This window comes from Excalfactoria chinensis, chromosome 2 (genome assembly GCF_039878825.1).
Source record: "Excalfactoria chinensis isolate bCotChi1 chromosome 2, bCotChi1.hap2, whole genome shotgun sequence".
NCBI lineage: Eukaryota > Metazoa > Chordata > Aves > Galliformes > Phasianidae > Excalfactoria > Excalfactoria chinensis.
In genome coordinates this window covers 137,135,606-137,163,566 of record NC_092826.1, presented here as the reverse complement: position 1 = coordinate 137,163,566, position 27,961 = coordinate 137,135,606, and the positions used below count along the sequence as shown (strand labels likewise).

Here is a 27,961-nt window from a genome sequence, read left to right as displayed (position 1 = left end):
ATTGCTGACTGTCGTTTTCTTCTTTATGCAGTTCTCTCTTGCTCTTCAGGATCTCCTATTTCTTTAGCCTGGAGTTGCCAAAGGTAACAAAGACCACTCCTGTCTCCTGGAAAATGCCATTGTGGATGTTTTCACCTGGGTTCTTCAGGTACCTCGGAAACACAGGTGATGCAGATACTTCATACTGGGGATGCGAGGCCACACCACACGTGGAGGATGTTTGTGTCTCAGATTGCTTAGTGACTGTGGTAGATGAAGTGATGATTTTATTTCCAAACTGGTCCATTTCCTCATACTGCTCTGTGACAGTCCGGGTGGCTCCATAGAGCTTGGATCCATCGGGCCCTGTCTTCAGTTCCAAGATGCTTTTCTGCCTCCGTGGATTCTGTGGGCTGGGGGTGCTCAGGGAGCAATAGCCTGGAATGCCTCCTTTCACCCCACATTGGCAGCTGCCTTTGGAGGCATCTGGAGGGCACCTCTCTTTCTCATTGACCTGATTGCTGGTGTTAGTGGGGGTGTGCTGTTTTACTGAGCTCTCCCCAGCATTTGTTTGGGTGGGCTCTGGTCTCTTCTCAAAGGGAGACGCGTTACGCCCAGGTGACCCAGCTGATGGATGGTTAATGGAGTTAGAACTCTCCTGAGCAAAAGCATCCTTCTTTCCTGGAGTGTCTGGACAGTCTGGGGAAGGGATGTCTCGTGGGGAATGTGCTGTCCTGGGTGACTCTGCTGGTTTCCTGGCAGCAGACTCAATGGTGATGTAGGAAGGTGAGGAGGGAGAGCTGACACGAGGATGAACTTGATGGGGGACTTCCAGCTCTGACTTGGTAGCCTCAATCTTTTCTTCCACCTTTGCACCTTCCACAGATGCTGCTTCTACTGTCTCTACCGTGGCTCCCTCCTGCCTGGCTTTGCTTGAGACAATACTGATTTTGCGGATATTGCTGCTGCTTGTAGAGCTCTGGGTGCTCCCCAGAGATTCCTTGAACAGACCAGATAGCCCAGCGATGTCTGACTCAGACTTGAGACTAGAGACAGAATAAAGAGCTTTCTTGATAGCCTCCTCAATGTCTAAGAGGCGGGCAAGTGTCTGCTCCTTCAGATGGATAATCTCAGCGCTTGCTCTCTCCAGGTCCCCAAAAACCGTCTCTACAGAGGAGACACTATCAGTGTCATCCTTGGCCTGTGTTTCAGCCCCATCCTGTTTGGCCTGGAGGGCCTTCTGACGAACCACCCAATCAGGGACCTTCTCAAAAAGGCTCCTCAGAGATTTCACGTCCACTTTGCTTGTTTCCTCTTCAAACTCCTTCACCCTAGTCAAGATCTCTTGCAGTTCCTCCTGTCTCCTGAGATTTTCAAAGATCTCCATAGCCTCCTTGACATTGCCTTTCATTATCTCCTCTTTGTGTACCGACAGTCTCTTCCGACGTTCGTCTTCTGTTTCTCTCTTGGATTTTTCTCTCATAATAACTGCTGGCTTCTCCTGAGCAGGTGCCTCTGCCTCCACATCGGGACATTTAGGTTGCTTACTATTTCCCTGTTGTTCCTCCTTGGAAGCATTCTTCAGCTGCTGATGGAAGGACACTGTTTGACTCGTTTGTTTCCTTTCATTCACTTGCTGCATGACATTCTGACTTTCCCATGATGCATGAGCATTATACACACATTCCCTTTCCACCTTGGTTGAGGCATTTTTTGCAATGTCATCTCCTCTCTTTGGAGGAGTGACGTGGCCCACAGAGGAGGTGCTTGGCTCAGTCTGTCCTGGCATTTTAGGTGTCTGTGCTCTACCAGGACAGGCTGGATATGATATTGAAGAGAATCTCTCCTCTTGCTGACACATCTCAGAATGCCTCTGAACTACCTCATGGGAACAGCTTATCGAAGCTGCTGCTTTCCCATTCAACATTCCTTGCTTGGCTTCAAAACCAACCTCTCCATTTTTCATTGGCTTTGAAGGCTTAGCTCTGTCCAGTTCGAACTTGCCTTGTCCACCTTTGCTTGCCTTGTACCTTTCCTCTGCCAACTGAAGAGGGGTTTTGGCAGTATATTTAGGCAGCTTTCTCTCAGGGCCCTGAACTGTGATAGATTTGTTTACGGATGACTCCAAAGTGCAGCATTTTTCTTGTCTCTCTCTGTGGTCTGATTGTTCATGTACTTCCGTGCAACTAAACTGCAGCTCTCCAGGGGGAGGCTTTGGCTTGCTGAATTCCCTCAAGCCTGGAGGTTTTGGAGGCACGGGTGGAGGGATAGGTTTGGTTGACCTGTTTGTGCTGTTATTTGTAGAAGCAGCATATGCCTCGTGTAAGAGGTGCTCGGGTTTTGGGGGGGGGACAGGCTTTTTCCTCAGTGGGGCAGTAATTTCTGGTTTTGGAGGAATCTTGGGCTTCTCTGTAGAATTCTGGTCACTGGGTTTGCAGGACAGAGAAGGGGGGGAAGGAAGAGGGGTCTGGAGTGGTGAAAAACATCCTGGGGCTTCATCTTTGCTGGTTAATAATGGAAGGGCACCTTCTCTTGTTGCTTTGGTTGAGGGTGGACAATGTTCTGCTTTCATCACAGCAGCTGGGGGAGGAGGAGGAAAGTCATTATCAGCTTGTGACCCTGAAGCCACTACAGTTGTCTGGTTATTATTGGCTTGAGTCTCACTTTTCTTTTTACACACAGAATAGGACTGCCCTGCATTTCTGTATATCATAGCAGCTTTAAAATCTCCTTTGGAGACATTAACGTTAGACTTTTCCAGAGACTGAAGTGTGGCTTTTAAATTACCACGGACAACGTCCTCCTTTTCTATCAGGCGCTGTTCTGTGGTGGCACTTTGCAGTGCTCTGATAGCTGTCTGTACATCCCCTCTGATAATAACATCTCTTTCTTCTTGCACTGATTGCTCTTTGTAATCAGACTCAACGAAAGGGTTTATATAGGTTTTCACAGGTGTGGCAGTATAAAGGCCATCCTTAATGCTAACATCTCTACTAGGCACAACTTGGTTTTCCTGGCTCAATAGTTGTCCTCCCTGTACTTCCTCTGAAGCACTGACCTTTTTGTGTGATGCTATACTCTTCTGAGACACACTTGTGTGGGTCTGGGATGCCTCCTGGACTCTAGTGGTGGTGGTCTTGATGGCTGTGCTGGTGTTCTCCTGCATGGCAGATGTAGACTCTTGTTGATGTATGGTTGACTGAAGGGTCTTTGTCTCCTGCTTACTAGCTACCTGTTGTCTGCAGGCCATGTGGACCTCCTCCCTGTTCCTTTGTAGCTTGCTTTGGACGTGGTGTTGAATGTTTCTCGCTTCTGCTGTTGCTAGCCTCAGGCTCTGCATTGCAGCCTGAAGATCATTCCCAAGGGCCTTCTCTTCTGACTGCTTATGGCTGGCTTGCTCAGTCATCAAACTCCGCCGTTCCCCAACCACTTCGCTCCTCTCAGCTGTCACTTTGGCCTGGGCTATGCCTTGCATCGTAGCTTTGGGTTCCTTGAAACAAGCAGAGGTGGACTCTTCTTTCTCTGTATTCTTGCTGACATCTGCAACCCTTTGAATTGACTTTGTAGTTACTTTAAGGCCCCCTGACATGATTTCTTCCTTTTCCATCCCTGTGGGCAGGTTCTGGGGCTTCCCAAGACACTGCGCAGTGGTGCCTGTCACACCCACTGCATGCACAACCTCTCTCTGTAATGAACCCTCTTTGCCCATGCTTTCACCTGCAAATACCTTTTTTGCTCCCTCCAGTGCCCCTGGCTTTGCCTCTGCCATTACTTTCTCTGCTTGCTCTTTGTTTGCTAAGACATGTGTATTAGTTCCCTGCAAAACCCTCTGGGCACTTTCAGCTGCCCCTTGCTCTGCTTGGGCAGAGATGAGGGACTGTATCTCTGACTCCTGCTGAAGGTTCTTCAGATAGTCCAGATCTCCCTTCTCAATGCAGCTTGCAAAAAGCTGAACGTTCCCCTTCTCATTGTCCTCACGCTTAACAGTTACTGTAGCTCTCTGCTCCTGAGAAGAAGCCATCAGGTTCCCTATCGTTGACTTCACATCCCCCTTGACAACTTTTTGCTGGACAGAATGGAACAGGAGGGAGTAGAGAGTCATCTTCACTGATTCTGACTTTGTCTCTTGTATGACCATCCCCTTTTTGATGGAAGCATCTTGACTAAGGAGGCCCTGGAGAGCCTTAGCTACATTTCCACTCAAGTCCTCTTTCCCTTTAATAGCTTCACTCTGGTCCAGAAGCTGCAATGAGCTTACTTTGATCTTGCCCTCTCTGTCCTCCTCCACTAGCACACTCTGTGATTCTACGTTGGTTCTGTGCAGGAGCTGCAGCATGATCCCTTGTAAATGGCCTTTCACAATCTCTTCTTTCAGGATTTCTGGAGCACCTGGGCTACTGAGCTGGTATTTCACCATCTTCACGCTCTCCATATCATTGGCTTCAATGAGGATCCCATCGTGCTGAATAGCCTGGCAAGTACAAAGCGTCTCTAAAGTTTCCCTCATAGTTCTTTCTCTCAGTTCTGTTTCCCTGCTGCATTCAGAAGCACTGAATTTATCCAAGGGAGTGCTTTCAAAGAGCCATGTTGTGCTTTTCACATCTGCACGAGGGATTGGTTCTTGGGTTCCAGTACTGACTGTCACCTCTGGGTCCTTAAGAGTGTCCATGGGCTGAGTTTCAAACAACCAGGTGCAGCGTTTGACATCTCCTTTCTGGCTGTCCTCTCTCTGCACTGTACTGATAGACGAGCTTCTGTCTGCATCCCCATAAAGGGAGTCCACAGGCTGGTTTTCAAAAAGCCAGGTAGATGTCCTCACATCACCCCGCTGAACATCACTGACGCTGACCATCCTCACGTACTTCTTCTGGCCCACTTGTTGGGACTCAAAGAGCTGCTTGTTGGACTGAACGTCTCCCTTCTGCACATCATCTACTGTTCTGGGAACAGAATTTTTTCCTCCAGGGAACGAGTCAAGAGGCTCTGTTTCAAACCTCCACCGGGCAGCCTGGACATCTCCTTTCTTGATGTCCTCTTGGGTGACAGCCCTAATCACAAACACTTCTTCTTCCTTTTTGATCTGATCCAGGGGCTTAGTTTCAAACAACCACCGTGCACCTTTCACATCACCTTTCATGATTTCTTCTTTCTTCACTGAGGTGACCTCATGGTATCCCCCCTCTTTGTCTTGAATAGCATATAAGGGTTGGCTTTCAAAGAGCATTGTGCAGGACTTGACGTTTGCTTTGCTCATGGTATCTTTCTGGATCTTATGGAGCTCCGTCTCATCTACTTCGTCATGGATTTGGTCAAGGGAGTAGGTCTCAAATATGAACCTTTTGCCTCCAACATCTCCCCCCTTGATATCCTTCTCTGGAGGGATTTCCTGGATGCCTTCAGAGCTGTCCTTCAGGGTGTCCATGGGGTAATTCTCAAACAGCCAAGTGAATTTGTGCACTGATCCAGCTTCGATCGTCCCATCATCCTTGATGACCACTGTTGGTTTTGTTGTTGTATCTAAGGGCTTAGCCTCGAAGAATTCCTTCACTCTGGACACTTCTCCAGACTGTATCTCCACACGGCTAGAGTACCGCAGGGTTTTCTTTTGGTCAGCTTCACTGACAACACTGCTGCCCAAAGGTTCAGTCTCAAATAAGTGCCGGACAGTTTTGACATCAACTCCCTGTAATTCATCCTGACTGTACGCTTTACTGACTTTCAAATACTGTTCCTCTTGACCTTTCAGGGAGTCTAGGGGTTGAGTCTCAAACATCCATGTGTACGATTTCACATCAGCTTGCGGCACACTGACATCCTCTTCTTGCTTCTTTTCAGCCTTCTCATACAGGGTGTGCATGGGCTGGGTCTCAAAAAGCCACCTACAGGTTTTCACATCCCCCCGCTGGGAGATTTCCCGCTTCACTGAGGGACACTCCTCACCTTGCGTGGCTTGGTGATGAATGACATCTATGGGTTGAGTTTCAAAGAGCCACTTGGCTGTTCTGACATCACCAGCCACCACCTCCTGTTTTGTGATCCCCCGTATTATATCCACTTTCTTGGTGCTTTCATCAAACTGGTCCAGTGGCCTGGTTTCAAACATCCATTTGTACTTCTTCACGTCACCACTAATGATTTGTTCTCTGCTTACAGATGTGACTTCGTGAAAATTGCCAAAGCTGTCCTTGATGGCATAGAGGGGTGTAGTTTCAAATAGGATTTGGTTAGCTTTGACATTGCCAGGTGGAATCTTCTCCTCTTCCTTGGTGACAGGCTCAGCATCAACCTCCTTGATGCTATCTAAGGGAAGAGTTTCAAATAGGGTCTTGAAAGATTTCACATCCCCTTTAACCACCTCTTCTGTGCTGGCAGCTGAAATTTCTTCCTCGAAAGCCTTGGAGATACTGCCAAGGGGACAGGTCTCAAACACATGTTTTCTTTGTTTCACATCTCCCTTCTCCTCTGCTGAAAGTTCTACTTTTTTCAAACGACCCACCTCAAAATTGTCTTTCAGGGTTTCCATCGGCTGCGTTTCGAATAGCCAGAGTGTAGATTTCACATCACCTCCAATGACTTGTTCTTTGGCTGCAACACTCTCTGAAGCTTCTCCTTTCAAAGAATCAAGGGCCTGGGTCTCAAAGAGTAATCTCTGTTTACTGACATCTGCCCCTGTAACAAAATCTGTTGAAGCTTTGAAATCCTGCTCTTCAACAGTAATTTCCCTGATGGCATCCAGAGGCTGAGTTTCAAATATCCACCTTGCTCCGCTGACATCTGGCCTTCCTATTTCTTCCAAGGAGATCCCACGGATTATTTGTACTTTGGAAGTGTCCTTGTTGATGGTATCCAGTGGCTGAGTCTCAAACAGCCAGCGAGCTGTTCTGACTGCATTGCTCTGAATCTCTTCTCGGCAAACAGACTTGATTTCATGGATGTTTCCAGTTTTGTCCCTGATTGCACAGAGAGGCTCCGTTTGGAAGAGCCTGATAGTCTTCTTGACATCACCTTTTAGCTCCTGGATTTCTGACTTGAGCTGCAGGATGCTCTTCTCCTCCACTGAGCAGCAGCGTCCTATAGCATCCAAGGACTGGGCTTCAAAGAGTTCTTTGGCACCTTTCACGTCACCTCCCTGGACCGGCTCCTTGAGAACTGCCTCTTGCACTTCAGTTTCATCTGAATACAGTTTGTTTAATGAGTCCAAAGGCTGAGTTTCAAAGAGCCACCGGGCAGTATGCACATCCCCTCTGGCAAGGTCTGTCTCTGATACCTTTGCTGCTGTTGACTGATAGTCCCCATTGACTGTCTGGTTTTCAAACCTCAGAGAAGTACTTTTCACATCCCCACCAGGAATTATCTCATCTTCCATCATCTTCTTTGTGGCCTGATGGTCCCCAATAGAGTCAAGTGCCCAGTTCTCAAAGATCCAGCGCATGGACTGAACCTCTCCAGGAAGAACTTTATCCAGGTTCACAGATCCCTGTGCATTGGGATCTTCAGTATTAAGCATTTCTGCCAGGTCTTCAGTCACAGCTTCTTCCAAGTTCTTCCTGAGCTCAGGGTGCATGTGTCTGTAGAGCCTCTTCAGCTCATTTACTTGTCTCTGCTGGTAGAACTTGGAGAAGGCTTGCTTAGGAGGAGGCACAGGGAGTGGGTTGGGATCCTGGCTCCCCGGAGCGATGACTTGGACTGAGCCAGGGATGGGAGGGGGAGGTAAGTCATCTTCCATTTTCTTGATGGCAACTTTAGATGATTTCTGAGGTTCTGCCATCCTTAGGGGAACAGTTTCGAAGGTCAGAGTCAACTCTTAACCCCCAGCCCTGTTGGCTGTTAGTAGTGTGAATGCTAAAAAGACAGCCCAACAAGGGAACTCCATGCACTTACTGAGCTCCGTACCTTTAGTTCAGTAGCACACAGCACTCCAAAACATCATATCACTGCACACACTCCAGACTTAGAGTTAGCTCTGGTTTCACAGCAACGTGCTCTAAAGCAAGGCCTCTTATCCAGGCATGTGTGGTAGTTAGTCTACAGTCTCAGGTGTCAATCCAGCTACAGTGCAACAGAGAGGCCTGATTTGGACTGTCAGCAGGAGAGAATGACCACAAGAATGACACAAAGAAGGCTTATCATCAAGTAGCAAGATAAGAGTTAATTTCTGCCTCCTAATTCCAAGTGTGGGGCAGTGAGGGAACTTGCTAAGAGTATGCAAACAAAGGTTATGCTCCAGGAGAAAGTCAATGAGGTATTTATGAGGAGATCTTGAGAGTAAAAATGGCGAGAGGGAACCAAATAAAAGTGTGAAAGTGAGATGGTGAGAACATCCCATTGTTGGGTAGGCAGCCAGCATGATGGATTTTTGGTACTGCTGTGGGCTGCCCATGGCACAGGACTGGGGACTTTGGAAAGCATGTTTGATTCCCCATTGGACTCACACACGTACCCCACATCATCACTATACACTATAGGTGTATAGTTCCACAATTAGAGATTTAAATAAAACTTTTTATTTTTAATTTAAGACTGGTACAGGAGTGAGGCTAACTTGTGTGCCCTTAAACCCACCCACATTTAGGCTGTGCTGTTAAAAGGAGCAATTCACTTGCTACAGAGCCAGAAGCCAGCATATCACTGCTACATCACATCACAGTGCGATGGCTTTCAACTCACATTCTTACGAGCCTTCCTTCTGGGGGTAATTCTTTGTGAATTCTGGCCCCTGTGCCTATGAACTATCCCAGTTTACATTCAGACTCACTCAAACTGAATTCAGGTGGATTTCTCAGCAAAATAAGTACAGCATAAAACAGAAGGTGCAATCTTGACAGGCTGGACAGTGGTTGTTCTGACTGCCTTTGAGCCTCACTATCAGCCTTTTTCTCCTTATCTTGGGAATTCTGAGCACAGAACAGCTGAACAGGATACCTGTGGGCTGCACTGGATTGGCTTTTTTCCAAAGGGAAGGTATTTGAAGCCTATAATCATTATCTAAAAAGAACCGTAATCCTGGTGGCTTTTCTTTCAGCAAACAGATCTGCTGACCCTTGGCATGCCTTTGGAGTTATGCCTGTAGAGTTATGCCTGGAATATTATTAGTTGTTGCTCAAAGCGATGGCGCGCAATGTTATTTTGCTCTGTTAACACACAGATTGTTCTTGCTAAAAATAAGTGCCGAACATTAGTTAAGAAAAACAACAACAGAAACAAACAAAACCAAACCCAAAACCAAACAAACCCAAACCAAACCAGAATACCAAAACCAGCATATTTGGCAGCAAGGGTAAAACGCAAATTATTTGTACAAGCCAACACACTTCGAATCATTGAATGCACTTTTGAAAATAAGGTGCTTTTTTGTTTTGTTTTTTTAATCTATAAGCTTCTAAACACGGGGTGGGGCTGGGCAGCTGGTAGCTATATTCAGTGTGGAAGCACTCCTGGCTGCCTGGCGTGGGTATGTCAATCACACCCCACCACTATGCGCAAATATTTGGTTAGATAAGGGTGCTTATCTCTAACATTTCTTACCTTGCTGGTCTTCTGGCTGTTGAGAGATTGAGTGGAGCGATCCTTCACAGTTCTCTGGAAAAGACATGGGGAGGAATGATATCAAACTGCATAGGCAGACACATACGACAGCTGTATATATATGTGTGTGTGTGTGTGTGTGTGTGTGTCTGCTACAGAGAACTGGAAACCAATAGCTTTTTGGATTGCTTTCTTATGGTTCATTGGCAGCTGTTAGCTGGGCAAAATCAATCCTACCCCAGGTTGAACAGACATTGTTCCAAAAGTCTCAGTCAACAAAAGGAACCCAAATGCATTTGTTCAGAGTCAGGAGGAAAAAACGAAGCAAGCTCCGATTTCTCCAAAGCTTGACTTGTCTTACAGTTTTGTTGGTATGCCAATATCTTTAAGACAAAACAAATTCCCATTGTAATGGCATTGCGAATCAAAATTCATTGAAAATTTGTTTTGGAATTATTACTGGAGGGTTGGACTAGAAGACCTCCATAAGTCCTTCCCCATCCCTATGGATTCTTTGGTTGTGTGTCATTCTGTGATGATTTTTGTCAGACTTTTCTTTCTCTTTCCCAACCCGAACACTTCACAGCAATGCAGATTTCTTAGGAAATTTTAATTAGTACAGATTGTGGTGAAGAAATATTTCTTATCAAGCTGTATGGCCCATCATATCTTGCTGCTGGACAGGACGCGAGGTTCTTGTGCAAACCTGGTCCATGTGATTGCAAGTGATGGAACAGCCTTTAAAGAAGTCAACTTCATTGCAGTTTTAAGTCCCCACTGATGGTCCATACTTAATTATTTTCAGGTGAGAGTGCTTCAGTCTGGGCTCTTCCAATTCAGAGCCCTTATACTTGTTCAAGAGACTACATTTCCAGTCAAAGACCATGAAGATGTCTGGGAGTGGAAGGGAGCATGAATGAACTTGCAGAAGTCCAGGAGAGAAAATGCATCTCCCATCACTCCTGGATGACCAACAGAGCCAGGCAAGAGAGAAAAATATAGCTTAGTGCCTCATAACATGTAGAACATGAATTATCCTATGAACCAATGGTCATCTGGGTCTGGATGATTAAATCACTGCATCCCCTGCTGATGTTTCCTTTTTCCACTACGTGGGGTGAAACTGGGAGCCACTCATGTATGTTAGAATGGGTATAGCAGAGAGATGTACATGTTGCTGCATGCTGAATATTTCCTGAATGGATATAATTGTGCTTATACATGCAGATCTAAGATACCTTATTTATGGATACACTGTATGCGGGAGCTACTGGATATAATGTGTATGTATATGCAGCATGAATATCATTTGCATATCAGCAACACAATCAATATCGGCATGATAACGTGATATTTTTATATATTAATATGATATTTAGATGACATATTCTATGTTATGGTCATTCTTGGAAAAGAAATGCTGTGCTTCTCCAGCATTGTGAACCCGGGTATGTTCTCCCTCACCCTCCCACAGCCTCTGGAAGGGATGGGACACTGTTTGGATGCCATGGTTCTTACCGGTGATGTGGTGCTGCCTTGAGAAGCAGCAGCAGCGGCAGCTGCCTGGGAGAGATAACGAGCTGACAGCTCCTTCACAGACAGGGAAGAGGACCTCCCTCGTCCTTGTTGAAGTAGGTGCCTAGTGCTGTCTGATATGTCTAAAAATGACCGTGTCCTCTCATCTGAAACAGAGACAGGTAGGCATAGTGAGCTATGTGAAACAGTGGTGATGGCATGGTGTGAACAGGACACTTCTAAGTGGGCTCTGCTTTCTGCATGCTCCTTCTTCCTGGAGTCCCCAGCAAGGGGATTGTCCCTCCCGCCAAATTTAACATCGTACTGTTCTTGGTTTAGGGAGAAAATGTGGACAACTGTGCTCCTCTCATGGCTGAAATGGATGGTGAGACTTGAGAGCAACCCACCCGGCACAGACCTGGTGCCACTATCCTACTGCGGGGCTGCCTTCCCTGGCACAGATCCGGTATCCATCCCTGCATCCCCAGCCAAGGCCATCACCAAGACAGAAGTGATGCGAAGGACGTGAAGAAACCACAGATGTTAAACTTGAATCAACTTCTACTTTTTTGTTCTCCAAGACCACTTCACTCTCCCATCAGTGTGCCTCGCAGGCAGCTTGACCCATTCATCTTCACCTCTTCCCCTTTCAGGAAATCAAGAGATGATAAGACTACAAGACTTGCCCATGGCCAGAGCATGGAACAAGTTCTAATTTTAGAGTGGTGATGATCTGAGTTAGCCCCCATAGAGCCCCACTAGAGCCCAGCATAACATTCCTGACATATCCAGGATACCCAGCATTCCTCCTACTTTTGTTCAGATGCCTCCCATGGAGATGATTTCAGCTGGGGATGTCTCTATCTGATTCATGAAGGAACTGACTATTTTGGGAAGAGGGGATCTATCAGGCAGACAACCTGAGAGGTATGCAGGGGGAACACTTGCTGCTGTGCTCACACACAGTTGGATGATACACAGCCCGTGCCCACCCACTGCACTCCCTCCCATGGCCTTCATCCCCTAAACAGTGGGGGCTTCCCCCCTGTACAAATATGCTGCACCTCAGTCCTCTGGGTTAGTTGGGGCTGTCGTTTCTCTGTTACCACTGCAAAAACACGAGAAGTTTCTCCCTTTATTTGCAGGCTTGCATTTATGCATTTGGATTTAGTGTGGTATTTGCAATGCTTTCTGTTTGAACAATGGGCTCTCTCTCCACAAATCCAGCTTTTGCACCACCAGGGAAAGGCTGATGTACTTGTTAATATGTGCACATTGAAAACACTGCAGCAATTCTGGCATTCTTTGCCCTCAAATCTCAGTCCCCAAATCATGAGGTTTTGTAAATAACCAACTTAATGACTCCTTTCTTTGTTTTCCAGGTTTTGAGTTCGGATTTTCCAGCTTTTCTTTAAGATACTGAAAAGGACATTTGCTTTGCTTTCATTTTGCTGTGACAACACGTAACATCGAGCACTAACAGGATCCTGGGAGATGGTGCTTCTAAAGAGACGCTAAGTCCTATGGGAAAGACATATCAGTCCTTAGCACTGAACAGACACTGAGATAAGAGCAGAAGGACTCCACTGAGATGCTCAGACTCCTGCAGGTGTCTCTTCTGTCCTTGGTTCCAGCTGCTCCTGCAGATGCCAAGGCATTTTGATGCAAAGCTGAGGCTGGATCCACGTGGAAGCAGCTGGAAGCAGTGCAGATGTAGGTGCTCACCTCTGCCAAAAGGGCACAGTGGCAGGAGGAGAGGAAACAGAAGAGATTTCCTTAACATATTTTTTATCTTTCTAATAAGTCACAGTGCCAATATGGGACTCCTTTCCCTGATTTCTGCTGTCGGTGGGTCAGACTCTGAATCAAAATGAATGATATATATAGCCAGTGGAGACAGTGGCACAGCTGGTCCCAGTCTGATGCATCTTCAGATGGGCAGTGAGGCTGCAAAATGAATTAGTCTCTGATTATGTCAGTTGTTCTCCACTCTGGTCAAGAATTTAACTGGGTCTCTGACTTTTCAGGATGTTCAACGCTCTGGAAATGGGGATGAGAGGGTCAAGACATCATTGTGGCACCCACTTGTAGAGGAGCTGGGGCTTATACCTCTAACACGTGCCCTTCTTATCTGCTTTAGAAGACTTCCCACTCCACTAGAAGATTTGAAGGACATATTTCCCTTGGTGAAAAGCAAAAATGAAGCAATAGTGAGCAAAGGTACTGGGGATTTAATGGTCTTTCCTCAACACGGCCATGCCCTGTGAGAACAGCACTGAAATGTGTACTGGATTATCATAGAATCATAGAATTGTTTGAGTTGAAAGGAACCTTTGAGCTCCAACTCCCTTGCAATGAACAGGGATGCCTACAGCAAGATCAGGGCGCTCAGAGCCCCATCCTACCTGACCTCAAGTTCCTCCAGGGATGGGGCAATTAGCTGCCATGAATAAATAGGTCTTTGAAAAACCATGTCAGCAATCTCTGTTTTCTCCTACAGTTCTGAATTTCCTACTGAAAATGCAAAAGGATCCAATCCACTGAGAAACCAGAAGTTTTCTTTCTTGCAAGGTGATGAGGTTTGGTGAAGCTTCTCAGTAAGAGCAATGGAGGGAGCTGTGAGAGTCAGCCTTCCTAGCTTCAAAGTAGAAAGAAAACAAGCACAGTTTTGCAGCCTTTCTGATTGGGAAAATGAGCAAAGCCATGGTCACAGTGAAAAAGCTCCTCAAGGCTCCCTGTAGGAGTTAGGAGCTCTTCATGGCAAGGCAGGGACTTAACCACTCTAGTGCTGAGAACTTAGCAAAAGCTTCTCCATATCCTTGACCTGGGCTGGTAATGTTTAGTGGTCTTCTGCAAGCTGGTCTATGAGAGTTATGGTGACCTGATGTTATTTGTGTTGGCCCACGGTGGGGGGATGGTGCACAAAGCGCAGCAATGTGCCTTCCAGCCATGAGCAGGTAATGGAGCTGGATGCGGATCTCTGACCACACAATGGAAAACTGCCTCAGAGCTGCTTCTTCCTTCATCCTTTGGCTCAGATGGATGAAAAGCCACAGGACTTCTGTTTTAATGATGGATGTAATTAGCTGCGCTCCTCCAGGAGGCTCTGCCCAGTGGAACGGGCTGCTGCCACCCTCCAAATTGCTAATTATAGATAGCAGAGGAAGAACAACACTTAATCCCACTAACAAGAGAGCCAGGCTGTCATCTTAAGAGCTTCCCAGCAAAGGATGCTAAAGGATGTTGTGAAAACAGGGTAAGGGTGCTGTTGTCTGAATTGTTGTGTGGGAGACTGAGGGCATGGAGACCCATATGAGACCTGTGTTGGGCTCCACGTTTCTGTTCTGTAGGACAAAACGGCTCTGCTGGCACATTAAGCATCCCCACTAGTTCATCAGCTGTTCCCAAGGGTGAGCAGGGAAGGATGGAGGTAGTTTCTGGGGAGAAAAAGGGCTCCTTGCAGCTAAATGTGTGGAGGAAGAGTCTGACCCTCCTGACAGCAGGCTGGTATTCAGGGATATTCAGCCCCAAGCTGCAGGGTCCAGAGATATTCAGCCCTGCAATGGGGAAAAGCCATTCCTCATCCCCACTTTTTCTCCCTGACCTTCCTAGACACAAGAGGAAGAAAGGGAAAGAAAAACAGAATGGGGGAAAAGACTCACAAATTAATCTAAATATTCATTCACTTCCTCTTTGGCTATTGCCCATAAATCACCAACCTCTCTGTCTCCTGCAGAAGATAACTGTTAAATCTGACAGCCAACTCCCAGCTAGCAGAAAACAACCCCCTAACAAAGTGCTACATCCCTCCTTCCCCTGAGAAAACTCCATCCCTCTGTTAACACAGCAGCTCTGCTCACTCTGCCTTCCATTTAAACTGCTTTATCCTATAGAAAAAAAAATCATGCTACCCACCTGTTGGTGTCTGCCACGGCCACGGCTGGTACTTTCTCTAGCCTGGCTCCCACCTCCAACCCCAGTGAGCTACTGAGTGCCTGAGTCACCTATTAAAAAAGGAAGCTGCAAGCTCAGCACTGATCCCCTGGGCTGCCTGGCCAACCACATGTCATCGGCTTTGCTCCCAAAATCAGCCGTCCTGAGCAAACACAGCTGCTAAGCAAAGCCCTTTGTGTAGGCGGGTGCACCTCATGCAGGCCCACTCCTGACATCCCATGGGGTTGTGTAATGGGACCTGAGCTCAGCTCGGCTTGCATGGAGCTTGCAGGAGCTGAGGGCAGAGGGAAAGGCTGATGGTGCAGGTTGTGACACAGTCCTGGCCCTTCATTTACTTGCCTATCCTCACCGATCCTCTACCAACTAGCTTTGTGTTAGTTATGCCCCACTGAGTTGGCATGCTCTATACCAAGGGACGTGATACGGGCTCCATGTCCCTGTCATGCCTCTACCTGGTCACCATGTGACGCAGTGCAGCCCATGGTACAGGACCCAAAATCCAACTCCAGTTTAGCGGCAGCAAAGGGAGCCACGTCCCAGAGCTTCTGAGCGCTGTGAAAGCAGGGCAGGAAAACAGTGGTTCATTTTACTGTAGCATGAGAATAGAGATGAACCAACATGGAAATGCTCCTGGGTTTGTGACACTCTGAGCTGACTGCTGCTGCAAATTTGGGGCCATTTTAGCTCTTCCTTGTTCCTTGGGACGGACTATCTGCTGGTAATGACGTTTGCTGCTGGAGGTCCCCCCAGCTGGATGGTCATTACCAACAGGTCCCCTATGCACTGGATGTGAGCCCCATTCCCACCTGCTTGTCCCTGGCACACATGCTGGTGAGACCTCAGCAGATCCTTGCCTCCTCCTGGAGCTGGAAGCCCATTCCTGCAGGAGAGAACCTCATTCCTAAGCACCTTTACCCCTGCATGGGGGAACTGCAAGTGCCAAATCACACCCATCCCACTCTTTTCCCATCTTTGCCTCATGGAGAATCTATCCTGCAACAAAAGAACCTCTTAAATCCCAGTGAAGTAATTTGCACAGCTGGGTGAGCACCCATAAAAGCTGTCTGAGAAACCAGTGCTGCTGCTTAATCCAGGAGCCCAGCAGCCCATTGGTGGTGCTCAGTCAGCATAGATGGGTTTATATCTCTGCTCCCAGCCTGTGAATTGGTGGCCTGGTTCTGGGGATGCTGAGCTGGAGGAGATGCGCACTGAGGGGAGCAGAGTAACCTCCCTGCCCCAACATGAGGCTGCCAATGGGTGAGTAGCCTCAGGTGCTGCGGGGATGTTGGGAAGCTGAAGGTTTAGGGAGGGAAGAGCACTTATTGCTGTTTCTCATTGGCTTCATGACTTGCTATGAGGCTTTAGTAGGTGCCAAAATGCTGTGTGTGGCTTCTTCCAAAAGGAAGGTGAAAAATCATGGGATAGAGCTGCAATGGGCAGCGTTCATGGGATTTTAGGCAGCCTCCAGCAAAAGCAAGGACCAGCGATGCTCTGAAGCATCCTGTTTATGCTCATGGGTGCTCCCCAGCTCCTGGATCACGCTTTGCTCTGTTTGCAAACCACAGTGTTTTCTCTCATTTTCAGTTCTACAAAGGACAGCGAGGATTTCAAATTCAAGCCTTTTTTGTTTCATTCTGAATTGGTTCATTACATGAAAGAGCAGTAATTGTAAACATGTTTGCTTGTTTTCTTTTTGTTAAAGAAGTCATCTGATTTTTGGTTGTTTTTGTCCAGGTCACCTGTTTATATTATAACTGCATATGCTAGCATTTGGCCTTTAGAAGTGAAAATTTCCCTTGCTCACCAGAGGTAAGAACATCATTGATAACTAACAAAAAATGTGTGAATTTGTAACACATCTTTTTCCTGATTCCAAACTTTCACGAGTTGACTTTTTCCTTTAAAATAAGCATAGAGTACAACAGATTTGGAGGTGGGGGGCATCACCGCTATAGATAATATAATGACTAATGCATACAGAATCATGGAATGGCCTGGGTTGAAAAGGACCACAATGCTCACCTACTTTCAACCCCCTGCTATGTGCAGGGTCACCAACCACCAGACCAGGCTGCCCAGAGCCACATCCAGCCTGGCCTTGAATGCCTGCAGGGATGGGGCATCCACAGCCTCCTTGGTCAACCTGTTCCAGTGCATCACCACTCTCTGTGTGAAAAACTCCTAAGATCCAACCTAAACGTCTCCTGTCTCAGTTTAAAACCATTCCCCCTTGTCCTATCACTATCCACCCTTGCAGACAGCTGTTCACCCTCCTGTTTATACGCTTCCTTCAAGTATAGGAAGGCCTCAATGAGGTCTCCCCAGGGCCTTATCTTCTCTAAGCTTAACAAGCCCATCACAAACTATAACCCATTCTCTCTTTTAACAAGAGCAAACAGAACTAAGGAACAGGTTTGCTGAAGATAAAATAAGATTTAAAAGAGTATTTTGTACACTAGGAATAATTTACTAAGTTAAACCAGACCGTGCATGTGGTACATGCGTATAAATCTGTGATTACAAGAGGGAGGTGGGAAGGGGTGAAGAAAAAAACAACTCCTGTCTTTCAGCACCAAAGGTCCCTGATTTTAGACACTTCTACAGATGCCTGTGGCTCCTCAATGTCAGCTGGACTTCCCTTTGCAAGAGGCACTTCACAGCCCTCAGGTAATCTAAACAGCTCCCAGAAAAAATTAGCTTCAGGCGAAGCTGAGTGTCTGCCCAAGGCGGCTCAGGGCTATTTCTGGTCCTTGTAAAAAATCCAGGAATGTACAGGATGCTATTCCTGGCACTGAGAGACTCCAAGAAGCTTCACCCAGAGACAGCTGCGGGTTGTATTGCTGCCTGGGGACACGGCCTTGCCCAGTGGGCCAGCTGCTGGGAGCTCGTTGTTCCTTGCCTTAAACCTCAGCCGGCTCAGCTCCCCCACTCTTTTGGGGTGTTTGGTCAGGTACTGGCACAGGCTGCCCAGGGAGGCTGTAGAGTCACCATCACTGGAGGTGTTCAAGAAAAGAGTAGGTGTGAGATTGAGTGATATGGTCTAGAGTGGTCACAGGCATGGGGTGATGGTCGGATGAGATGATCTTAGTGGTCTTTTCCAGCCTTAATGATTCTATGGGTTGATGGTTGGACTCAGTGTTTTTAGTGGTCTTTCCCAACCGTAATGATTCTAAGATGCCACGGGTTGATGGTTGGACAATCTTAGAGATCTTTTTCAACCTTAATGGTTCTAAGATTGTATGAAATGGTGATAACCACCACCAGTTGCTATGAAGGAAGAGCTGCTTCTGTTCCCCTCTTAGTGTTCACCCATCCTGTCTGCACCAGGACTATTTCCAGCCCTAACCCCTCTGCCATGCCTTACATCCCATGGAGAAGCAACTTCTCCCCTGCAGACTTCCATGCAAGATGACAATGTATGATAGTAACTTCCTCCCCCCAAAGCATCCCCTATGGAAGGCGACACAGAGCTACCCACCAAAATAACCCATGCCTGGGGAGAGGGCTTCCTGGCATGCTGCAAATTCCAGCCCTTTTAAGGGAAGCCCTTTCCAGCCACTACAAAGCGATACCTTGGGAATGTCTGCCACAAGCATCACTGCCCACATGTCCCTTCTGGGATCGGGGCTGTGGCATGCATCTGTAAGTGTTTTTTTGGCCATGCCATGGAGTTGATGTGGGGGCATTGCAGGGATGCTGTGCAGCATGAGCCTGCCTCTGCGTTCTATTCTTGTCATGGAGTTTCCAAGCTGCTGTCAGCTCTTCATCACTGACAGCCAAGAAATCTGAATACAGTTTTGGAAGAAAATATCACGGCAAAAAACAAAAGAAATAATATATATATATAAAATCTCCACCAGTATTATTCAAACTGAATACCCCAACCCTCTACTTGATAATGAGTTTCCCCAGCATTTCCATTTGTTTCTGAATGAGGCAGGCTGCCAGTGAGAGTAGGGGCAGGAGAGAATTGCTTGGCTCCAAAAGAGTAAACGATCAGGTTGTACAGCACTGAGTACAAAGCTTCCTGCTGCTGTGTTTGGATCCAGACCTGGGGTTTTTCTGGTGGTAAAGAAGGATTTCCATTCTTCCAAGCAGTAGAGTTGGGGCATCCTTGCCTGATGTGCCCCAGAAAAGAGGCTTCTGTATCCTGCAAAATACTGCATCTATCCAAAGGCTGAACACAGCCTTCATGGGAAATTTCTACTAATTTCCACCCATGCTGGATCCCTTTATTGCCATGAGTGGGATTCTTTGCCTGGACAAGAATACGGGTTCTCATATTTTGCCTCTCCCTATCAAGTGATATCTGTATCCAAGACACAACCCTACCTCTCTTACCCCATCCTTTTTTTCCTTTCTAGTCAAGTCCTGAAGCTACTTTGAATATTTTCAAACAAAGACTTGAGTGAAAGCTGAAGAGTTGTAAGGAAGTGGAGGAAGCTGAGGAATTTCTGTTCTGGCAGCAATCAGCAGAATGTGTATCCCAGAAGGAAATACTAACCATAGCCAAAAGCACGTGTAGAACAGCACTGCATATAACTCAGGCTGTGGGGGTCAGGCCATTCACACAGTGACTGAGCACTGAAACATGGATATGGAGTCTTTTCTTTTTGGCCACCACACAGACATTCAATAGCTGAATAGCTCAAGCAAATGAATTATCAGGTATGAGAGTCAGGGGTAGGCACACAAGTTCTGTCTTACCAAGCGGTGCAGGAGTTACTTTCCATGCCTGAGAGCAAATAGGCATGATATGGCCATATTATTAATGCTCTTAATCCATCAGACCCCCTCCTGAAGCCCTCTGTTTGGCCCAGGGTCACAAATACATTCCTCAATGCTCCCCGGAGCTGGGAGCAGAAGAGAGAGGGAGAGACATTTCCTCCTGAACAAATCCTTCTCTGCCTTCTCTTCCCCAGGGGTCTAAGCTGAAGTGAAGCTCATTTTCCTCCAAGGTCCATAACTGATGTCTACTGTATTGCAACTAGATTCTGACCTGGAATAGGTTCCAGCCTCTAGAATGCCTAACAGGTTCATCAGAATCCTGTATGTATCCTCTCTTGTGCTGATGGAGTCCCAGTAACTCGCAGCATTTTGGGGGCAGGCTGTAGACACTGAGTGTGGAGAGTAGCAAGTAGATGCATGAGTTTAAGCCTCAAAACTAGGAACTTCCACGTTTAGGGAAAAGTGCATACAACACTCAAACATGCCGAAGCACCCAAGACAGCAATGCAGAACTGAACAGAAGTGGTGCAGACGGTGGGATTTACTAAGCTCGGTGCCAACAAAATCTCCTATCTGCCACCATCCTTCCCCCAGCACAAGGTCATGAGCATCATCTTTTGCCCTACATCTTCAACATCAACACCAGCTTCATATCCACGCAACACCACACCCTTCTGAAACCTACCCCAAAATTACTTACAGGAAGGTCTCGGTCGTCCCAATAGCTGTGTCAAGCTGTAGACAGTCCCAGTGGAAAACCTCTATGAAACTCACTGCCAGGCAGCCCTTACAGAATCCCAGAGGAGCCCCGCTCCAGTCCCCACACCTCGGTCCTTTTCACTGCCTCCCAATGGCCTCTGGCAGCTGATTTTATCATTGAGCACTGGGCTATGTTGAGAGGATGAACCACTTGGTCTATTTTTAGGGAAGGTGAAGCTGCTCTTCCACCCGGCTGAGTCAATCATAAGTCGGGGAGGTGGGGAAGTCTGAGGGCTTGGCTTATTTTCAGAACTTGTTCATTCAAAATACCCCTGGTGTAATCCAGTATGGGAACAGGGATGCCTCCAAAATGCAGTGCCACGGGGAAGAGCCATTTCCCTGATTCACTGCCATGTCTTCAGGCTGTGATCTGTACTGCCTGACCCCCTTTGCTTTGGGCCACCGCCAGAGTTTTAAGGGAACAGGTATTACCTTTTCTAGTTCCTCATTTCTTCCTTAGCTCAAGTATTCTAGAACTGAGAAAGAAAATGAAATACGGTAGGAAAAGGGAAGTGAGAAGAAAGGATACGTACATACAAAGAAGAATGACATGCTCCTTTCTCCCACATCCTTCCTTGGTGAGCAGTGCAGCACTACTGGGAGCTGCTCTGGACAGTGTTTGGGGGACAAAATGAGGGCTATGAAGTTGGCAAAGAGTCGAGAGGGTCAGATGTGTGAGAAGTGCCTGAGGTCCCATGGGTTGTTCGGCCCAGGGCAGTGGTCCCAGGCCACACACATGCCCCAAACACACAATGCCAGACCACAAGGGACTACTCTGATGGGGCAGAGTTGCACAGACATGAAACTGTGCCGAGCCAGGCACTGTAGGGGCAAAAATCACAACAGCTTTAACTGCCTGCATTGAAGCAGGCTTAGCTTTCCCGAGTTCCAACATGAACAGAGGGTGGGGATATTTCTCTAAGCTCTTTCTGCCTCTGTGTAGTGTGCTTGTACTGCATGTAGCACAGTGATGCTCCCGGTCTTTAGCCACATGAACATCACATGAAGGGTAGATATTGCATTGAGTGACATGGTTTAACGGTATGGTGGTGATGGGTAGATGATTGGACTAGATGATCTTAGTGGTCATTCCAACCCCAATGATTCTGTGACTCTATGATCTCAGCAGTGTTGTGCTGAGTCAGTGGAGCACAATCTTGGTCTCCAATGGGCTCCATGCTTTGCTCCAATGTGTCAAGCAGATCTCCAGTACCAATTTTCCAATCTGAGAGTCTGTTTTTTCTCCCTCTCAACAACTTACAGGAGGTTTACAGGAGTGTTTGGAGGGGCTTTTGCCCCTTTGCTGCTAATCTGTGCCTACAGGTACAAGGACAGTAATGCTATCTGTCAGCCAGGCCACAGGTAGATATGAGAAGATTTTCCCAGCAACATCACATCACATTATATCACACCAGAACACACCACATCCAGCTCCATATGACCAATTGCTTTCACAGTAGCTCCTGTATGGACCCTGCTCCTCCCTGCCATAATCCAAACCCTAAACTTCCAGCAAGGCTGGGAATTACCAGTCCTCTGCTGTCTCTGTTAAGCCTTGTGTCTAAGAACATCAGCCTTCTCTAAAATAGCATCCATTTTCTTTGCAGCTTCCTTTAATAAATGAGGATCAGAGAAAAGAACTCAATTAGTATGAAATTTGACTATTTGCGGGGGGGGGGGGGGGGGGGGCAAAAAATGACACCCACCCTTGTTACTGCTGCACCCTGAGTAGGGAACAATATAGCAGGTGAGGAAGGCAATGCAGAGCAGCTGAAGAAGTGCAGACCAAAGTGACTGATCCAGAAAATAGGGGATGTTGTCAGGAAGGTAACAGACAGGTCCTTGATCACCAGCCAGGCTGTGAGCCTGGAGACAGACAGGGCTGCCACGCACAGCCAGTAGCATAAAGCGTGTGGCAAAGGTGTCAGCAAATACAGCAGCAGGCAGGGGACAGAGTGCATGGAAGAGCAAGGCTTATTTATTCTGTGTGGGTGGAGGGAAGTAAAGGCAGGAGGTGAAGGGCAGAGCAGATCAGTGTAGCCAGCAGTGTACTCACCTGCATGTATCTCATGCTCAGTGTGAACCTGGCAGGAGTGCACCATGCATGTATGTACAGCATGTATTTGCCTGTCTCTTCATCTAGCTGCCACATACAATGTGTATGTTGGTGGCCTGTGAGCATGCAGAGCCATCTGCTCGTGCTTCTGATATCTGTCTGCCCACCCTGAGGTGGTAGACCCAGTGCTGTATGTGTCTCCCCATTATTGCCTTTATGGGGTGCACACACATGAGCCAGGGAAGAATCCCTATCTGGAAAAAGTAGGAAAAGTCCTGGGAAAAAAAACATTAAATAAAATCTATGGGGCACTGAGCCTTTCTGAGGGCATGGGAACACACAGGGCTCAGCAGCAGGGGATGCAGGGCTCTGGAGCAGAGGGCAGCTCTGAGCTCTAACTGGGGCTGACTCCTCTGGGAGCTGAGATAAGAGGACAGCAGTAGCAGCACAGCAGGGGAAAGGCTGAGCAGATTAGATCAGGTGAGAGGTCTCTGTTATGTAAGAGTGGGCTGGGTTAGCAGGGAAGCCAGCTATAGAGAATTCCTTTATCTGTTTTGATTGCTACTGGAGCTGGAGCTGGGGCAGAGCTGTGCCAGGTGTGAGAGGTGATGGCTCACACTTGAACACGAGTTTTCTTTCTGGCTTAACTGGAAAGGCACAAAGTGATCGAAGCTGGACAGCTTGTCAACTTGCAGGAGCACCGATGTTCAATCCCCTCTTGTCACACTCATGTAAAGCAGCTGGTGAAAGGGGACTGAGCTTTTAGGGATTACTGGGCTACGTGGCAAATGCCAAAGCTGCCCTGAACTCAGAGTCATCTGCAATGCAAACAGAACCTGTTATCTTAAATCAGCATTTCTCTCCCCCATACTTTCGGGTCCCACAAACCCACGCTCTGTCTGGCATCCTTCAGACAGGAGGTGTTGGCTGCAGAACCCCAGTTCGTGGAGACAATGAAGATGACAGCCCGCAGAGGACGCGGTGTCTGGCAGGCTCTGCGCAGCACCGTCTTTGCAGAGACATTTGGGAACGAAGGGGAGCAGTCGTGTCGCTAGATGGCACCGCATTGCCTTGCAGGAGACTACGTGGGTGCTGCCGAGGGTCAGGCAAACCTCCGCCCCTGCAAGCAAGCATTGCAGCCCAGCATACTCTGCTGATCACAGCTCAATTTAATCTCATTACTGCTAACTACAGCCTTTTGGACCCCTTTAATCGGCGTCTTGGTGATATCCTCAGTGGCAGCTTCCTCCGGATCATCTGATAGCATTAGTGTGGCTGGGGATGAAGCCCAGATGGCTTAGCTGCCTGGGAATGGGCTTTCCTAAGAGAAGTAGGCAGCTTTGCTCTTTGAGCAATACTCAGGACTCCCATAGAGTCTCAGAGGTGACTAAGCTGCATTTGTGAAGAAGTACAGCAATTGTGCTTTGAATCCATGTGTAATTACTCATCTTGGAACTGTTGCAGGTGTGAGAGTTTGCTGATAAGCCAAATGCCAGGCAGCAAAGCTGTCCTGAACACCACCAAGCTGCTGTTCACCATCCCACAATGGCCTAAACCCCCAAAATGTGCTCTTTGCTTAACCTTATAAACTTTACGTGGCTTCGAGTCCTTGGACACAACTGCCTTCCTCATCCCAGGTCACTGCATCAGCCAGGTGCCCACTCCTCAGTCAGAAGAAAATAGCTGTGAAGCTGTCCATGGGTGATGGTGAGGAAATTCCCTGCTGGGATATGTGGAACACTGATGTTTCCCACTGTGGTAGTGGCCAGGTCTTGGATAAGTCTTATCCCAGGAGAGATATGGGACAGCTGGTTCCCAAACGTAGCTAAGAAGCATTATAGCTATCTATGAGCCAAAGCCACGTCTCTGAACAAATCCAATGCCTACAACAGAGGTAGCTCTCATATTCCCAGCTCCTTTACTGGCTGCAAATGCCTCTCCAGAAGAATCCTACTCCAACACCTTCCAAAGAAGCAGTGGCCAAGAGGACATGAAGTCTTTGCTATTGTGGGGCTGTGAGTCAGAGGCTGGAGAGTGGTGTCAGTCTCTAAGATAAACCATGAATCATCGTGAACCAACCAGAACAAGAGATGTTCCTCATGCAGCTAATTCTGTGATTGTATTTATCAGGATAGCGTGGTGACTTCACATGTTTTGATATTAAAAAAAATATCCTGGGAACATTGTGGAAAGTTCAGCTCCTTCGTTTGTCTGTGCGCTCATCTCAGAGACTTGTTTTCCCATGCAGCTGGGTAATTAAATACAGTGTCTGATATCCAGGCAGTGCTTGATTTACTTTTCCTCTTGTGTGAAAGAAGAAGTGCAAGGGAAAGAGAATGAACCCTAAGCAGATGGGAAATGGGGGTCCCTGGATTCCTGATTCAGGTCTGAAGCAGGCAGGATGGTCCCCTGGTCTCAAATCCAACTACTATGGAATTGAAAGATGTATTTCTCTGTACCAAACCTACAAAACCTTCCTGGCAAAATTTAACCTTTTTCTTCACTGATGCTTCTTGCCTTGAAATAGCCCTGACCTGTCATAGTCCTGATGATACCCCAGCATTAGGGATCACTTATATAGTCTGTCTCTGGTCAAAGATGACACCATTGCTGCCAGGACCTAGGCTCCTTACTCGGGTATAAAGGGACCTCTCTCATTTCCTCGAGGCTGAGGTGCAGGCAGATATTACTCATTCCAAACTAAACACAGATGTAATTCTGCCCCAGTGTTTAATCCCAGCTATTTTAAAATGCTTGGAGTCAGGATGGCTCTGTGGACTCATCTCTGGCCCAAGTTCCAGCTAGCTGGGATCTGCCAGCTCTGTGCAATAGGATCATTCAGGGCTGGAAGGGGTATAACTGCTTTTGTGAGGCCAACTGCCCTCTGCACCACGCTGTCTGTCCTTGTCTGTACCCCTGCATTCCCAGTTCTGGCAGCATCTACTGGTATCTGCCCCAGGATTGGGTGGGAAATACAACTAAGCGCAAGGACCAAGTTGTTCCCTTCCCAGTTACAGCTGGGAGTAGAGTCGTGATGATGCCTGGTAACCAAAATAAATCCAACTCACCACTTCTGCCCATGGTTGAGTCATTGGCTGTTTCTGTCACTGAGGAGATGATTGTCTGTCTGTCATGGGAGATCCTTCGTTCCTATGTAGGAGCAACAGTGAGTAAAGAGGTAAGTTTCCATCAGCAGAGGAGAGGAACTGTTCATAGCCTAAGTACGGGGAAAGTGACTGTGCCAGAGGCTTTTCAAAGGTAAAGTGGGCCTGACACTGCATCCATGTGTGTGGCTGGAGTTTCTTCTTGTACGCCCTAGACAGGCTTGTCCTTACTCTATTGCCTCCAAGCACAAGTACAGAATTAGTCTTCCATATGATAACGACTTCTTGAGACTCTTTTGTTCACTTCATGTAGCTTTGTCTCCTATGTAAGCTGTCAGTTTCTAGTGACTCCCCTCCTAGGAATGAATCATTGAAAGAAATAGTTTGTTGAACATATGACCATTGCCCCTGATAACATTAAATCACCCTCCCTCTTAAGGGAGATGTGTTTGGGAGTCTCTTGCTGGTTCTACCTGCTGTCAGTGGATGATGAACTACCACCATGAAGCTCAACTACTCAAAATGATGGCTCTTGTCACCCAAAGAAAATACATTTCAGAGGAGCTTTCAAAGAAGAGCACCTACTAACCTTTGTGTCAGAGTCCTTCCATGTGATGATGGTAGGACTCCGTTTCCTCTGTATGCTCTGAAGGGAGGAAGAGAAAGAGGGTTCCTTATGGAGTTTGGTGTTCCTGCTGAGGGGTTGGATTGTTGTCATGATTCTGGTGTCAGCCTCTCTATTCCTCAAAATGCTGAGGAGAGATGATGTCTTGAGTGGAGCAAGAGGTAAGGTCTTACTGAGTGGATTGGCTTTAGAGGTGTCCAAGTTGGTCAGGCATCCACTGAGATTCCTTGTTGTGGCACTGGTTTTATGGATATCCTCCATGGACTTGCTCCAGGACACATCACTGGAATGGATTTGAGATAAGGTATGCTTCTTTCCCATTGGATTGATGTCACTCTGTGCAAGATATCTTCTCTCCATGAGCTAAAACAAACATCAAAGCAGGTTCATAACTTACTTCAATAGTAAATCAACTGAATTTGTAACTTTCTACTAACTGAATTGTAATTTCCAGAGCATTCTCCTAATGTGCCCGTGGTAATTCCAGAAAGATTTACAGTAGGAAACATATGACCACTGGTTGTCTTCCCTTTCGGATCATTGTCTTATCTCCATCTCCCTCTCTATAAGAAAACTGTCCTAGAAATACAATTTATTAGATTCTGCCTCTTTTTATTTTGCAATATATTTCCTCCTTTCCCCCCATTTTTTATGAGATTCAAGCCAGCTTTCTGTGGTCAGTGAGAATCAACTTTTCTCAGGACATGCTCTGTTCTACTTTATCTGAGCCTGAGTCTCTCACCTTGGGATATTCTTGCTTGGATGTGCTGCTTTCATGGTCCAGAATGATCTGGTACCTGCAGGGTAGACAAAAGATGATGATAAAGAAGAAACTACCTTCCTTCTCTTCCTCATTGTAGAGAGTACAATTCTAGTTTCTCCAGAGATTCTGACAGATAGATCTATCTTTGGGATATTTGGAACTAAACTGCCTCAAGGGAGAGTTCAAGAGATGGTTTTGACAACAGCTCTGTCACTCGTATGTTGAGGGATATGCACTGTGGGTACTGTTGCTAATCTTATTTATCTCATTCTTGGCAGAGCTGGGATCTGACCTCATTTATGGGTTGTAACCAAAAGAAATTAGCACTCAAAGGGCTTGTGTTGAAATGCGACTCTCCCTGGAGCATTTTGGTTAGAAGCAGTTAAGAGAAACCAGGAGGGGATGAGAGACCCATACCCTTCTTTCCTCCTCAACAGCTCTTCTCTCCATCTCCTGCTGTTTTCCCTTGTGGCACCTCAGAGATTATACAGATTAAAAGCTTTAATTATCCACCTGGTAATATTCCCACTGCCGGGGTCAAGGGCAAATTCCTAAATATTTTTGTATTTGGGCAACTTTGTGGATGTGGGTTTTAATGCAGGACTTGGTTTCCAAAATAAAATCATGCATCAGTGATATATAATAGCTAAGAGCACTTGTGGCAGGAGAGTACTTGCCTTTAGCCTGGGATGTGAGGCTCTGGGATGCTGTACTTGAGAAAGTCCTTATCTGAGTGAGGTTTATTTGTTAGGGAGGTGGAAGATGGAGAACCCACCCTGAAAATCCACATGACTGGTCATCTGCAATAGTAGATCAGCCACCCACCTGGCAACCAGTTCAGAGACGGACACAGACTTCCTCAGAGGAACTGCTCTGTGCTCCGAGCTGCTCCTTGGAGAATTGCATAGAAGAGGGAAGGACTGAGCTGATCGCAGCTTCTCAGCTTTTTCCAT

The 27,961-nt window shown here is 47.1% G+C and overlaps 1 protein-coding gene across 1 annotated transcript; it reads right to left on the bottom strand.

Moving 5' to 3' along the window:
• Window positions 1-55: 55 nt before the first annotated feature.
• Window positions 56-27,961, bottom strand: XIRP1 (xin actin binding repeat containing 1). Its single transcript, XM_072330047.1, has 7 exons — window positions 27,834-27,961; window positions 26,988-27,042; window positions 26,210-26,608; window positions 25,585-25,666; window positions 11,023-11,186; window positions 9,506-9,558; window positions 56-7,748 (listed from the first exon to the last, which is right to left on the bottom strand). Exons 1-7 carry the CDS (start codon window positions 27,959-27,961, stop codon window positions 56-58), a joined length of 8,574 nt encoding a protein of 2,857 aa, XP_072186148.1.

Coding starts and splice junctions, on each gene's coding strand:
- XIRP1 (XM_072330047.1), bottom strand. CDS start 27,961: ATGGAAAAAGCTGAGAAGCTGCGATCAGCTCAGTCCTTCCCTCTTCTA. Junction 25,667..26,209: donor GGAAGGACTCTGACACAAAG/GTTAGTAGGTGC, acceptor GCTCCTACATAG/GAACGAAGGATCTCCCATGA. Junction 11,187..25,584: donor CTCAACCATGGGCAGAAGTG/GTGAGTTGGATT, acceptor TCTCTGTTTCAG/ATGAGAGGACACGGTCATTT.